The 13,402-nt window shown below is 39.8% G+C and overlaps 1 protein-coding gene across 1 annotated transcript; it reads left to right on the forward strand.

Moving 5' to 3' along the window:
* Positions 1–57: 57 nt before the first annotated feature.
* On the forward strand, positions 58–12,412 carry LOC117447915 (ubiquitin-conjugating enzyme E2 H-like). Its single transcript, XM_034084919.1, has 7 exons — positions 58–336; positions 4,209–4,285; positions 4,462–4,536; positions 4,621–4,660; positions 7,162–7,214; positions 9,098–9,226; positions 9,968–12,412. The coding sequence occupies exons 1-7, from the start codon at positions 284–286 to the stop codon at positions 10,090–10,092; spliced, it is 552 nt and encodes a 183-aa protein (XP_033940810.1). The 5' UTR covers positions 58–283; the 3' UTR covers positions 10,093–12,412.
* Positions 12,413–13,402: the final 990 nt, after the last annotated feature.

Genomic DNA, 13,402 nt, shown 5'->3' on the forward strand with positions numbered 1-13,402 from the left:
ATGACTCACTAACAGTGTAGTGTGTTCTGTGCGGTGTATTTCTATAGCTCAGCCCCTCCTCTCGCAGTCTGGTGGCTGGAGGTTGATGTCAGTCTTCAGGACAGGACACTGGAGCAGAAACACTGAAGATCCGTTGAGGAAAAGTGGGCGATGTTGCAGTTAGGATCTTGTTTATGGACATTAAGGAAAGGCTTTTGAGAGTTTGTAGGAATTTCCAAGCGGAAAGGTTGAGGTAGCCTTATCGTCGCAGTATTTTTAAATCACTTCTGAAAGGAATACAAAAATGTCGTCTCCAAGTCCGGGCAAGAGGCGAATGGATACCGACGTGGTGAAACTGTATCCTTTTCTGAACATAAACAAGCCTAAATACACAACTAGGCTTATTTTATAATCATTTGTCAGCTCTATTATGTTGATAAATGACAGTATTTGGTCCCGATGGCTGCTACAATGATGTATATTATGTTCTAGCTTTGTGATATTAATAGATTTGCTTAAAAGTGTGTAATGCTAAGCAGTTGGATGTTAATGGTTAGCTCTGTGTCTAACCTTAGATTCTGCGGGGTTGGCATACGTTAGCCACCTTAGCTAACTGTTCAGTTAGCAGTATAGCGAGGAAGCTACACATTTAACGTTATTTATGTGAAGTCACTCGCCATTGTTAGCTTGCTAATACATAAGCGATGGTGTTCTTGTTTTTATCAATCGAATTAGCAACGGGATCTGTCGCAATACAACGCTGACTGGAAACTCTGTGTTAGCTATAAGCGTTGTTAGCCTTGGCTCGGAAGCGATAAGTTAGCCTGTTTAGGCAATGATACGTGGTCCCCCCGGACTGACAACACAATGTGAAAGACTGGCGAGGAATATTTAGCATTTAGAAAATGCTTCTTTGGACAGACGTTTGTTTTTTCACGATTTAGCAACGTTAACGTCACGGGAGCTAGCTGTGTAGCATGATACCACGAAGGGAGAACAAATAAGGTCAATGTAGCGTTACGGAGACGATCTTTGTCAACAGCCAACTACATTAATTAACGTTAGATAACCACGTTTGACCTTTTGTGCTTTCAAAATTGCTGTCTCAATACAACAAAATCGTGTTTCATATTGTCGATAAACAAAACTCACATTTTATTTATAGTGAATAAATCACGGTTGGCGTGTTTTTAACAAACGATTCAAAAATAAATAAAACGACTTGTGATCTTTTTATAGAATTTTAACGACGCTGAAAAGGGAAACAAACGCCAATGGATATGTTTTTATTTTAATTACACTTTTTTTCTCACCACTTTTTGATGTCACATGATGTTTATGTTTTATTTGTATTTGGTACTATTGGTAATTCTTTGCAGTTATCAGATAAAGTTTGCATGAGGATTTCTGACAGCGTGAGCAGAATTGTTTTGTTTTTGTCTTGCAGCTAGATGCTGCTTTCTGATTGGTCAGACTGTTACCATCCGGAACATGGTAGAGGGCGGGGCTCCACATACAGCTGATCGAGGAAAAACAAGCGTGCTGTAGGGGCGCATGCAGGGAGGGGGGCACGGGACATCCTGTCCATGCATTGGGGTGGAGGGGGGGGGGGGGGGGTGGGCATTCAAATATACTGATGCTGAGTGGGTGACCATGTTGATAACAGGAACTAAGGCCTTTTTTAATAGAGTGGCAGCTAGTGCTGAAACAGCTCAATAAATATATTATTATAAATTAGCTAGTGCATTAGTCAGTCAAAAGAAAACTAATCAGCAACAATTTGGATCAATTGATCACATTTAAAAAAGATAACTACAGATTGCATAGATATTACTGCATATAAAGCTTTAGTCTTTAATAGTTGAGTATGTGATGGCAACAATTGTATTTCATGTACAAAAAAACACAATGTGGACTTAATTGGTTTAATAATAATACATGTGACTTAATACAAACCAACATGTATTGGAGACATATATGTAAGGGAGATATAAGTGTTTGCTCCTTGAGTCAGTCATTTTTATAATTTTAATAATATTTTGTACCCTTCCTTTTATTCCTTACATGTTTTATTTAATCTCTTCAATAACAAGTCATTGAGACTATTATTATTTTTCCCATTAATAATGACCCACATCTGAGACTGTTAAGATGTGTAATACTTGTGTGCTCCTACCAGTAGGGACAAGTAACATGCTCAAGTGCAGGAATACTAAATGAGGGTAAGCTAGTAAACATGGAGATGATAACATAGTCATTATTTGTACCAGCATGAATTATAATTGTCCACAAAACATGCAAACCAAGGTCAATACCAAGAAAGCTGATGGTTTTTGCTTTTATTATTATTGTTTTGTTTTATTGATGCCACTTTAAAGTATGTATGAGAGATCTAAGAATAGATAGTGGATGGCACGAGAAAAACATGTTAGGATCCATCAGTTTTGCTGTTGGAGATTTCGTTTCACCAGTTTCCAATCCTGAGTGTACACCACTGTTTAACAGGAGATGCCAGACATAGTTTCATAGTGTGCCATTAAATCCAATATGTTAGATTGAACTGCTGTGACAGTTCACAGCTGCCATTTCTGCTGTCAGTTTAATTTAAGTAACATGTAATTTATTGTCCTCACAAATGGACACACTCATCAGTTTATAGCATACATTGGGAAGGATCATATATATATGCTGCATATATTGTTTAATGTTGTAGTTTAATTGCACAGATATTGTCATACTGATATTCTGTACAAACTGAAGTCTACTGAGACAAATGTAACATTTGTGATATTGGGCTATATAAATAAACATTGATTGATTGATTGAGATAGTAAAATAGCTGACAAAGTAAATATCTTGAAAACTAGGTTTAATAATAACTTACAAACTGGGTAACTGGATATTTTTCTTAAAAATAAAGGATTTTCCTTGTGTAGCTAATATTCCTCTTGCGTGAGCATATTCTTGTGTTTCTATGAAGAATCCATGGGTAATCGCATTAAGGAAAGTTTTCACACTGAACAAGCCTGTATATGAAAAAGTAATGACAAACATTGCCTCAGAAACCTTGCTCAGTGGTTTGAAAACTGTTTCTATTCAGTCACTAGCTTTTCCAGCTTTCTTTTCTGGTTTACAGTTTTTTTCTCTCCTAACATGCTATTTGCGTTATTATTTTTGCTCCAGCAGTTTGGCTAAATTAGCATCCGAGCATTATTTTATTTAAGATTGTTTGGATAGAGGTGATGGAAGGGTAACTTTCCAAATCACATACTTAAAAAAAATAATAATTTGTATTAAATACTGAAGCAGTATGTTCTGATACATGCAGTATCCAGTCACCTGGGACATACTACTTCCTTCAAATGTAAAGGCGTTTTAATTCAACCCTCTTGCTTATATATCTGCAGTGCGGGTCCGAACAGCCATAAAAGCATGCTGCATTGCATTCTGCAAAATGCAACCAGATTTAGTGGGACATCCTGGTAATTTTGGCATACTGCACTTGACGTACTCTAAATTGGGACATACTAAATCTTACTTTGGCATGCTAAATATTATGAGAATATGTGCATTGCATTGTAAGATTTATGACCGGGAGATGAGCAGCATGGGTTTTTTGTCAATGTGCCAGAGTCAAATAGTTGTTAACTGAATACGCTCAATCTCTCTGTCGCTTTCAGACATTTAAGATGGCCTCATGTCTCTTTGTGTCCCCACACACTGTGATTATGACACATCCTTCCATCTTCTCTTTACTTGCACTCCGAGGAAATTTCCCATCAGTCTCCCTTAGAGCTCTATGTACGCTTACTGAAATTAGCCTTTTAAAGTGTCATTATACAGTAGGGATGAATAGTTTGAATTTTACATTAAGTTGAGTCTTTTCCTGTATTTTAGGAAAAGTTGTGATCATCAATGTCACCTGTAGTGTAGTTGGTGATTGTTGACGGTTTGGCAGATAGTGTCATGTTTAATCAGCTGTTATCCTGTGCTGAGTGTGAGGTTGTTTTGCTGTTAAGGTAACCTGTTGTGTGGGTTAAGCTTGTCTGACACTACATTATTGATCTCATGTTGTCGATCCAGTTTGACCTCTGCCCAGTTTACAGAGTCAGACGGAGGCATTTTGACCCTAAATGTTGACACACAAGCATGTTTTTGATAAATGTTTGTCGAACAGGTGTTTCTGTCGCTCGTGTTTTTGTTTTGCCTTTTCCTTAACCACACGTCAGCATTGAGAGCAAACATGAGGTCACCATCCTGAGTGGACTGAATGAGTTTGTGGTCAAGTTCCACGGACCACCTGGATGTAAGTTTGCAGATTTTTACATTGATTCTTCCTCTCATTAATCTGCATTACATCAGTGTAAGGTGCTTTAAATCAGGGTCGAGTCAGTTTTCCTTTTGAGTTAAAACATTACTTTTAACATCCTGTGTTCCAGTGTGGATTATTGATACATCTATTTTAATTCAAATTATTTCCAGCATCGTACGAAGGAGGAGTGTGGAAGGTCAGAGTGGACCTACCAGATAAATACCCCTTCAAATCTCCATCCATAGGTATGAATATTTAGCCTTGTGGCAAAGCCTGATTTATTAGATTTTACTGAACAACAATTAAAACCTGCCTTCCTTTGTTCACAGGATTCATGAATAAAATCTTTCATCCCAACATTGATGAAGCGTAAGTTGACCTAAAGTATTTAAGATATCAGCGATTACAGCTTTGTATACTTATTTGAACAACCTACATGGCAAATACTCGATTGATATTTGTTGCATCCATTCAATGCAAATTCATAATTGTATGCGTTCTGTCTGTAGCAAATCCTCCTTACCTTACGAAATATTTATACTATGGAGGCAAAGCTCCTTATGTTCATGTCACCCAAACCTCTGTGGGTCTATTTATGTTGTACTAACAGTAGGGGTGTTGAAAATAATCGTTTCTACGATGCATTGCGATGCGGACGTGGACGATTCGGTCTCGATGCAGTGACGGAAGATAATCGGTTATAGAGTAGTAACGTTGCTTCCTGATTTTCCGTCCGCGGCTTTACTATAACGTTTTTTCTGTCACTTTAATATCAAATCGGTCGGTGACGCAGAGATCAGGGAACAGACGTGACAGCGGCACAGCAACACCGAACACGGAGCAGGCTGCTTTATCCACCAACACAAGAACACCAGTCCAGAACCAACAGCAGAAGGACCCGCTCTGAGGCTGCGGCCCCACGAGGACGAAAACGGCAAAACGCATAGGATTAACGCAAACGCAATCGCAAACGGCTTCCGTCCACATGCAATAATTATCCGGATAGTGTCTGCCCACACGAGACCGCTCCGTTTAGCTCCAACCGCTGGAGAAGCTGCAGTACATATGCAGGAGCCTCTACGTGGCGCTGTAACTTCCTCCACAAAAGCAGCGAAGAAGCATGGTTGTCATGGTTGCCCTTCTGTTTATTCTCCGCGGTGGGGGCCGAGGGAACCGGGCAGAGTTTTTCGCCAGTCAGTGTGTATTAAAGTTGAAATCTTCCGGACAAAATTATAAAAGTGCCGGTCAAAGGTCTTCTTTGTTATTTATTGAGCTTTAAAACAAATGAATAATGACTCTATATAATATAATGATAAAATACACGGAGCCTCTCTTTTTCCTCCCTCTCTTCGGACAGCGCCAGTGTCTGTCTCATGCAGCAGCTCATCCAGTAATCAGTGACCCGGCCGACTGTAAAAATAAACATATTTATAACTAGTTTAGGGAGTTTGAGAGGTAATTAAAATAGCTAAGGGTGATGATCTGACTTGAAGTGTGTGTTTTGCTGCAGCGGGAGGAGCTGCAGGTGAGCAGAGCTGCGTGTCTCCGTCCTGTCAGATTAGACTTCACTCGCGAGAGAAAGATAAATAATCTGAATTCAGGGTGCAGTTTACTTTGACGTGGGGGTGAGCAGCAGAGGTGGGGAGAGGCGGGGCTATTGCCTCATCATTATTGCTGTAGATGTTGCACAAACAACTGGAGCATGGTCAATAGCGTCCGGAGCACGATAGCAACTCTGCGATCCGCCATTGTTGTTGTTGTTGGTGGCGAAACACTTCAGCACTGGCGCGGGGTAAGCGGAGGTGAGCAGAAGAGGTGGGGAGAGGCGGGGCTATTGCGCAATCACTATCAGTGATCTGAAAATGTCCGTATAGGGTGCACACACGGAGCTGTTTGACCCCCCAGAGAGTGGCGTATGCATTTCTATCCACCTTGGGACCCGTTGTCGTTTCCTCAGTCGTTTAGTGCCATATTCGGTCGTCCTCGTGTGGCCGAACGGTCTATATGACACTAAACAGTAACGTAAACGACCGAATTCGTCCTCGTGGGGCCGCAGCCTGAATCACTCCGTGTCGCTGCGGCTCAGAGACACAGGGATTTATGTTTTTCAAAAATAATCGCGTTACAATCATGTCAGGTTTTTGGTGGATTTAATTAAGTCTTGGATTGCAGAGTATGTATGTCCTCTAGCAATTTGCAGACGATATATACGTGTGTAAAGTTTGTGAAGGCAGGAGGAAAAAAGCTTCCGCGATCACCGTCTCCTCTCCGTTCCTCCAAGCCCCGCCCCCTCCCTGAAAATAATGAGTGACAGGCTGATAGTGACCCGATGGAAACTTTATTATTCACTTAATCACTGAGGTATAATGAAGCTAACTTAATCTCATACATTCATGGGATTTATGTAACAGTAAAACAGAGAATGTGAGTGTGCACCCACATGCACTATTTTAGTTGTTATATGCTGTTGTAAATACTCCTGTTGTCTGCTGTGTTCAGACTCAAGTCCTGTGTGTGATGCCACATTCAGGACATTCAGTGTCCTTTCTTAACAGAAGACCGTGGCTAGAAGCTGCAGCTAGACTGCAGAAGCATTTAGCAGAAGCAAGACATTTATGTTATTGATTTCTGAAGCACTTTCTAAATAATAAAAAGAGAGTTCATATGTATTTACTGCATGTATGCATTGATGAAAAATAAGCCATGTGCAATAATATAGAAAATTGAGGATGCAACGCATTGGTATGAATCGTGATGCACCGGGATATCGAACCGAATCGAATCGTTGACAGGATAATCGGAATCGAATCGAATCGTGAGACCAGTGAAGATGCACAGCCCTAACTAACAGTGTTTCTTTTTTTCTTCAGGTCAGGAACTGTGTGTTTAGATGTCATTAACCAGACATGGACAGCTCTCTACGGTAGGTTACAGCCACAGCTCTTTGACACACTGAAGATAAACCTTCTGCCATTAAACAAAGCGAGCAGCTTATACCTGTCCCGTGCAGCTTCAGGCAGAGCATCTCACTTTCTAGTTAAACTGCTGCTTATATTGGGGTCATGTATTCAGCACTGACAGATAAAAAAATAATCTTTAGCTATGATGACTAACAGACTGAAGAGCTTGAATTGATTTATTTAAAACAAGGGACAGTGTACATTAATCAACATATTAAAAACATGTAAAAGTACTCAAATTAGCCAAAAGGCTAGTTTTCATCGATAGTCCCTTTGCCAGATGGTGATAGACATCCTAAAAGCAATAATAAAAATACCACAACATTGTTATACCATTGTACATATTTACAATAGATGACATCACTGAATACAGATAAGAGCAAGTCATGATAATAAATAAATAAAACATTTACAATACACACTCATACACACACCTACACCCACACATCAGTGCTGACACTGTTGGTTTTCAATGAGCCACTTTTTAATACTGTGCTTGAATGTGTAGTAGGATGAGGATTCTCTTATTGGTTGTGGTATTGAATTCTATTGATGGGATGCGTGGAATGAAAAGACAGCCTGGCTGAATGCGCTTTTCCTAAATGGGATGGTGCAGTCTCCCCTAGCCGCAACTAGTAACCCTGGTTGAGGTGGACTTTAGGCTGATGAAGCCAGCCAGAGGAGGAGGAGCCAACCCACGAGTGATCTTATAAACTAAGCAGATGTTTTTGTAAACTATGAGATTTTCCCAGCTGAACAGATTATACTTTTTAACAATGTGACAATGATGATACCGGAATGGCTTTTTGTCTAGTGTTTTGAGTGCTTGTTTATACAGTAATTCCAGTGGTTTTAGAACTGGAGAGTGTACATTAGACCAGCTTATCAGACAGTAGTTGATGTGGGAGAGGACCATTGAGTGAAGGTATAGCTTAGCTGCTGCAGATGATAGGAAGTTTCTAATGTATCTGTAATTTGACAGATTGAACTTTACTTTATTGCAGACCTTTTTGATATGGGTTTGAAGTAGCAACATTATCTTGTTCTTGAATCCTTAGCAACATAATATAATTGAATTAAGTTTCAACATGATATTTAATTAATGTTCATCCGTACAAACAAAAACCTTGACATATATGAAAGTTGTTTCAGGCTGACAGACCGTCAATGACAGCTGACAACGATGTATTCAGAGTTCAGACACACATAAGTGGTCGAAAAATCCAAACCCAAGAACTATTCTAGTGTTTCTTCCATTTCTCCAAGTGTGACTAAAAGTCCTGCTGAAACACAGGAGACCTACACTCTATGTGCCTGAACGCATCCTGTGTAGACAGACAGTGCAGTGAAGCTGCTGCTAATGTACTGCTCACGCCACTCTTTTGTAAACAGTGTTAAAGGGTGCACCATCTAAATGAACAATTACATCATGTTATTTCCATAGTGGGAGGTTAAATCAATGTTTGTGAGGATAAACTCATCTCTTTTAAAGCCAAAAATCAGTCTTATAAGTCTAAATCCTGGAGCTGCTCTGTCGACAATGTTTTCTTTAAGTCTATAAAATCTAAAATGTCTAGAAAACAGTACATCATAAATGTATACATACTGCAAGGTTGAAGTAACTGTAGATTAGTATAGCTTCCATTGCTGAGATTGATTATGCCTGACATGAAAACAATACAGCATTACATCTGTTTGAATTTCATTACAAGAGAGCCCTCTAGTGGATCATGTTGTTTTTACACTCATGATGGAACGACTGTTGATCAGCTTGTACAGCTGGCTAATATTTCTCTGTAGTTTTTTTATTCTCTGTGCTGACTAATCTTTTCTCCACCCCCACCAGACCTCACCAACATCTTTGAGTCGTTCCTCCCTCAGCTGCTCGCCTACCCCAACCCCATCGATCCTCTGAACGGGGACGCAGCCGCCATGTACCTGCACCGGCCAGAGGATTATAAACACAAGATCAAAGGTAACACCCCAGTGTCTAACTCTGGGAATCTGGAGTGGTGGATGAGAGGTTGAGATACAAAAAAACATATTAATGGTTAGGGTAGGGTATATTCTCTGCATTAACGGAATATCAGATGTGGCAACAGTTTAGATTAAAGAACAGACAACACTATAATGAATACTGCAGAGGATATGTGTGCACGTGAATATAAATGCTATATTGTAACAAAAGTAGTAATTGTACTAGTTAAATAACACCAGACTTGGAAAAAACATCGGATGACAAAAACGTTGTGGAGCTTTTACCTGCAGCCCACAGAAATATCCAAATCTGATGCTTTTGTATTATCATTATTTTCTCTACAGTGGAGTGGAAGCTAGAGCGATGTTTAGGTCACATGCTTCATGCACACATTTTATTTTTAATTACATAAACATGAAAATGCATTTTGTATCGCACGTTCTTCAGCATATTTTGCTCAGTAGCCTGGAACATTTAGAGATCCAAACTTTCCATTCGTATCTCTTGCGACTTCGTATCCTTGTTGACTCAAAAGCCAAGCCTAATAGATTTATTCCTCGAATATCTCCATGAAAATTCTACTGAAGTAGACTGTGTGATAAGTTTGAAAGCACCAGAACATTTTAGTAATTGGACCTTGAGTTTAAGTTGTTTTTGTCAGGAGGTAAACACATTTGGACTTTATGTTGTTGTCTGTGACTAAGAGAGCACATCACCTCCTTATGTGTCTTTTTTCAGAGTACATCCAGAAGTACGCCACAGAGGAGGCTCTAAAGGAGCAGGAGGAGCACGGGGGCGACTCCTCCTCCGAGAGCTCCATGTCAGACTTTTCGGAGGACGAGGCTCAGGACATGGAGTTGTAGTGAAGGGGAAGACCTTCGCCTCACAACAGACTGTGATTCCCTAAAGAGCAGAAACTCAGTACTATATTCATATTTAAACAAGACAATTTTTTACTGCAACACAAGGATTTTTATTGCTACACAAGGATTTGCAGTATGATATTGCAGAATATTAACCCCATACTTAGGAATTCATGACCACCTGCCCCTTTGCCCCCCCCCCTGAGGGTCTGTTTAGATCAGAAAGGAGTGCTCATTCATTTCCAAGATCTTTGGTGGCTTCGATCAAGGCTTTCACGCTGCTCTGCTGAGCAGTGAGACGAACCCACGAGGAAAGAGGACTGACATAACATGCTCAAGTTTTCTTTATTTTTGTCTTTGTTCAACACTTAACTGCATCATCAAGCATCCTTCTCTGACAGAGAACTGCAGGATGAAAATCCACGATTTCTAAGCAGTCTCTTCTACAAAAGAGCGTGGACTCACATTTTTTGTTTTAAGTGTCACCTTTTAATTAGTCTCTGACACTGCTGCCCTGAGGAGTTGCCATAACAATCATCACTTCAGAGGAGCAGAAGGTCACTCTTTGTCCGTCGTGTACAGACTGGTGTGGCTGCAGACAGCCTCTCTGACAGGATTGCCCTCTGTGCAAACCTGCTGACACACACACACAAACTACCAATGCATCAACCACACAACTCCACAGCATGTGTGTGACTTTAGGTGTGTGTTAGTATGTGCGTGTGTGTGCATGCATGAATGTAATCCAGGGAGAACCATGTCATATTGAAAACCTGTGTTGTACTGACCCCTGAGAATAGATCACAAAAGAAGACTCACAGTCCTTCTCCTCTTCAACACCCATCTCCTTTTTCTCTCCGTTTTAGGAAAGTGTTTGTCATTCTTTGAGCATCTTTGTATATTGTGGCATGACACCGAAGTAAAGTTGTGTAGGGCTTTGTGGAGCTGTAGAAATGGGGAGGGCGCCTGTGAGCCGGGGCGGGGTTTGTTGCAGATTATCCAGGTTCTTGTTGAATTGTTGAACTAAATAACTTGCCTATTGCTTGTGTTGAACTATAATAGGTGTTTGACTTGCGTAGGGATAGTTTTTTTTTTGGTTTTTTTTGCGGTTGGTGAATCCTATCATAATGTATTGTTTAATACTTATATAACACAGTAGTTTAAAGACTAATTGTCCTGTATCGATGAAGAGAATTAATACATCTTTGTCCGTGGGATGACTCTTTGTGGAATCAAATCCTTCAAAGACATATTGCACCCCTGCTCCACCTGAACCCCCTTCTTATGCAAATGTGTCCATCAAAGCGGATTTACGTTGTCAGACAGAAGTGCTCTTTGTTTTAGCCTTTCAACGCTGTCACATTTTCTTTGTCATGCTGTTGATGGCCTGTTGTTTTTCAAAATGGTGGGACCAAAATCTAATGGATCCAGAAACGTAGTTATGTTTACCCCAAAAAACAAGGTTCTAGAATAATGAGTCCTAGCAAGAAGAAGAATTTAAAAACAAATCTTCAAAGTCTTCAACTCTAGTGAATCTCAGATTAGTTCAAATTTAAATCCAGGCAAAGTTTCTCCCTATTCAGAGGACAGTTTAAGAGCTTTAGCCCAGGAGAGGTTGTGCTTGTATGTGCGGAGGAGGCGTTACTAGAGCCAGTGACGGATTACTGTTAAATCTTATGATGGTACACTGGTATGTGTTGTAGCACAGGCTTAACGCTTGGTAAATGTTTGTAACATGCATTCACCGCAGTGCAGATCAGTTTGTATTATGTGTTATTTCTGGAAGGAAACAAAAATCTGAATCTTACTTTATCGCCAATGGGCTAATTCTTGTTTGGAGAGAATGTGATTATATTCAGAAATGCAATTTAATAATCCCTTTTATAAAAAGGAAATTAATATCTCTTCCATGCTCTCTTGCCCGAGGGGTATATTTGGTAGTTAACATAGGTTGGTAAAACTAGCATGTCTAAAATGGTATTTGTCAAACAGCCCAGTTAAAATGGCTCTAATTAGCCTCGGTCACCAAATATATGTCGATGTAGGTTTTAGGACTACAAGATGCCACAGTCATTTCTTGTTTGCAACAAAAAACAAACCACTGTCCAGCCTGGTTCATCTGAATTCATCAGTGTATTATGTATTTTTTATTAATAAGACACATATATTTGATGCCTATAATTTTTTTGAATGTTTTTATTTTCCTCTTTTAAGACCTTTCTCCAGGATACAAGTTAAGATATCCCTGATTTTTAAAAAGCAAAAAATAAATGTGCTTCCCTTGTAACTTGAAGAAAGAAATAAACAACAAAAAAATGTATGAACTTTGTGAGTGTCTTCATTTTAACAAGTTATTCAAATTGTAGGATTGTTGAATCTAATTGTCTGTGGGCTTGGGAGTACAAACACATAATGTATGTGAAATAGGGCTGCACGATATATCGTGTTGTGATGATAATTGCGATATGCAGGACATTAAAGTGATATTGCGATATTAAAGTGGACCTATCATGCTATATTTGAAATATATATTGTAGATCCATACCTATATAAAACATGTCTGTGAAGTTTTTTCATTGTAGCCATGCCTCATATTGCTCAAACCCCTCTTTTGAAGCCCTGTTAGAGAAATGCAGATTTTGGGTCCTTAGCTTGAAAAAAAGAAATAAGAGGAGGCGGAGCTCATGCCTGATCAGAATTCTATCGGAGATAAAGTTAAATTCGGTTGTGATAAAACGCCATCCTGTTTAAACCACACAAGGATTATTTCTGAAATAGTATGGAGCTCAAATGCTTTTTCTCTTGCAGGTTTATCACAAGGTGAGTTCCTTTCTTTATTTCCTGCTTTTTAAACACGTGCTCTGGTTAGGACAGGTTAGCTCTGAGTGTTAGCGAGGCTTGCTAATGTAAACAAAGACGTCCAAAACACGTCAGGCATTGTTTCTGATGGCAACTTTCTGTGGGTCCGCCACCGAATTGACGTCAGTTCGGATGGAATTTGTATCCGCTCAGTGTACACCCGTTTTTAAAAGATTTGGGTAGGCTACGGAGGAAAAGAGAGAGGGTTTTATTTTCTGACGCTGCGTGAGTTCCCCGACGCACCGGGGACACATATTTATGTATATGTTGAGCATATTTGTATAATAACAAAGTCATGTTTCAGTTCATGTGTATGACATCATCAGAATGTGCCTTAAACGTGGTGATGCTAATGAGCATGCGCAGTTACAATAAACGTCCCAGTACTCCAGGCCAAACTCTGAGCGATGTGGTCGTGTCAGAGCCATATAATAGAAGAGTTACGACAACG

The sequence above is a fragment of the Pseudochaenichthys georgianus genome, chromosome 6 (genome assembly GCF_902827115.2).
Source record: "Pseudochaenichthys georgianus chromosome 6, fPseGeo1.2, whole genome shotgun sequence".
NCBI classification, from domain to species: Eukaryota; Metazoa; Chordata; class Actinopteri; order Perciformes; family Channichthyidae; genus Pseudochaenichthys; species Pseudochaenichthys georgianus.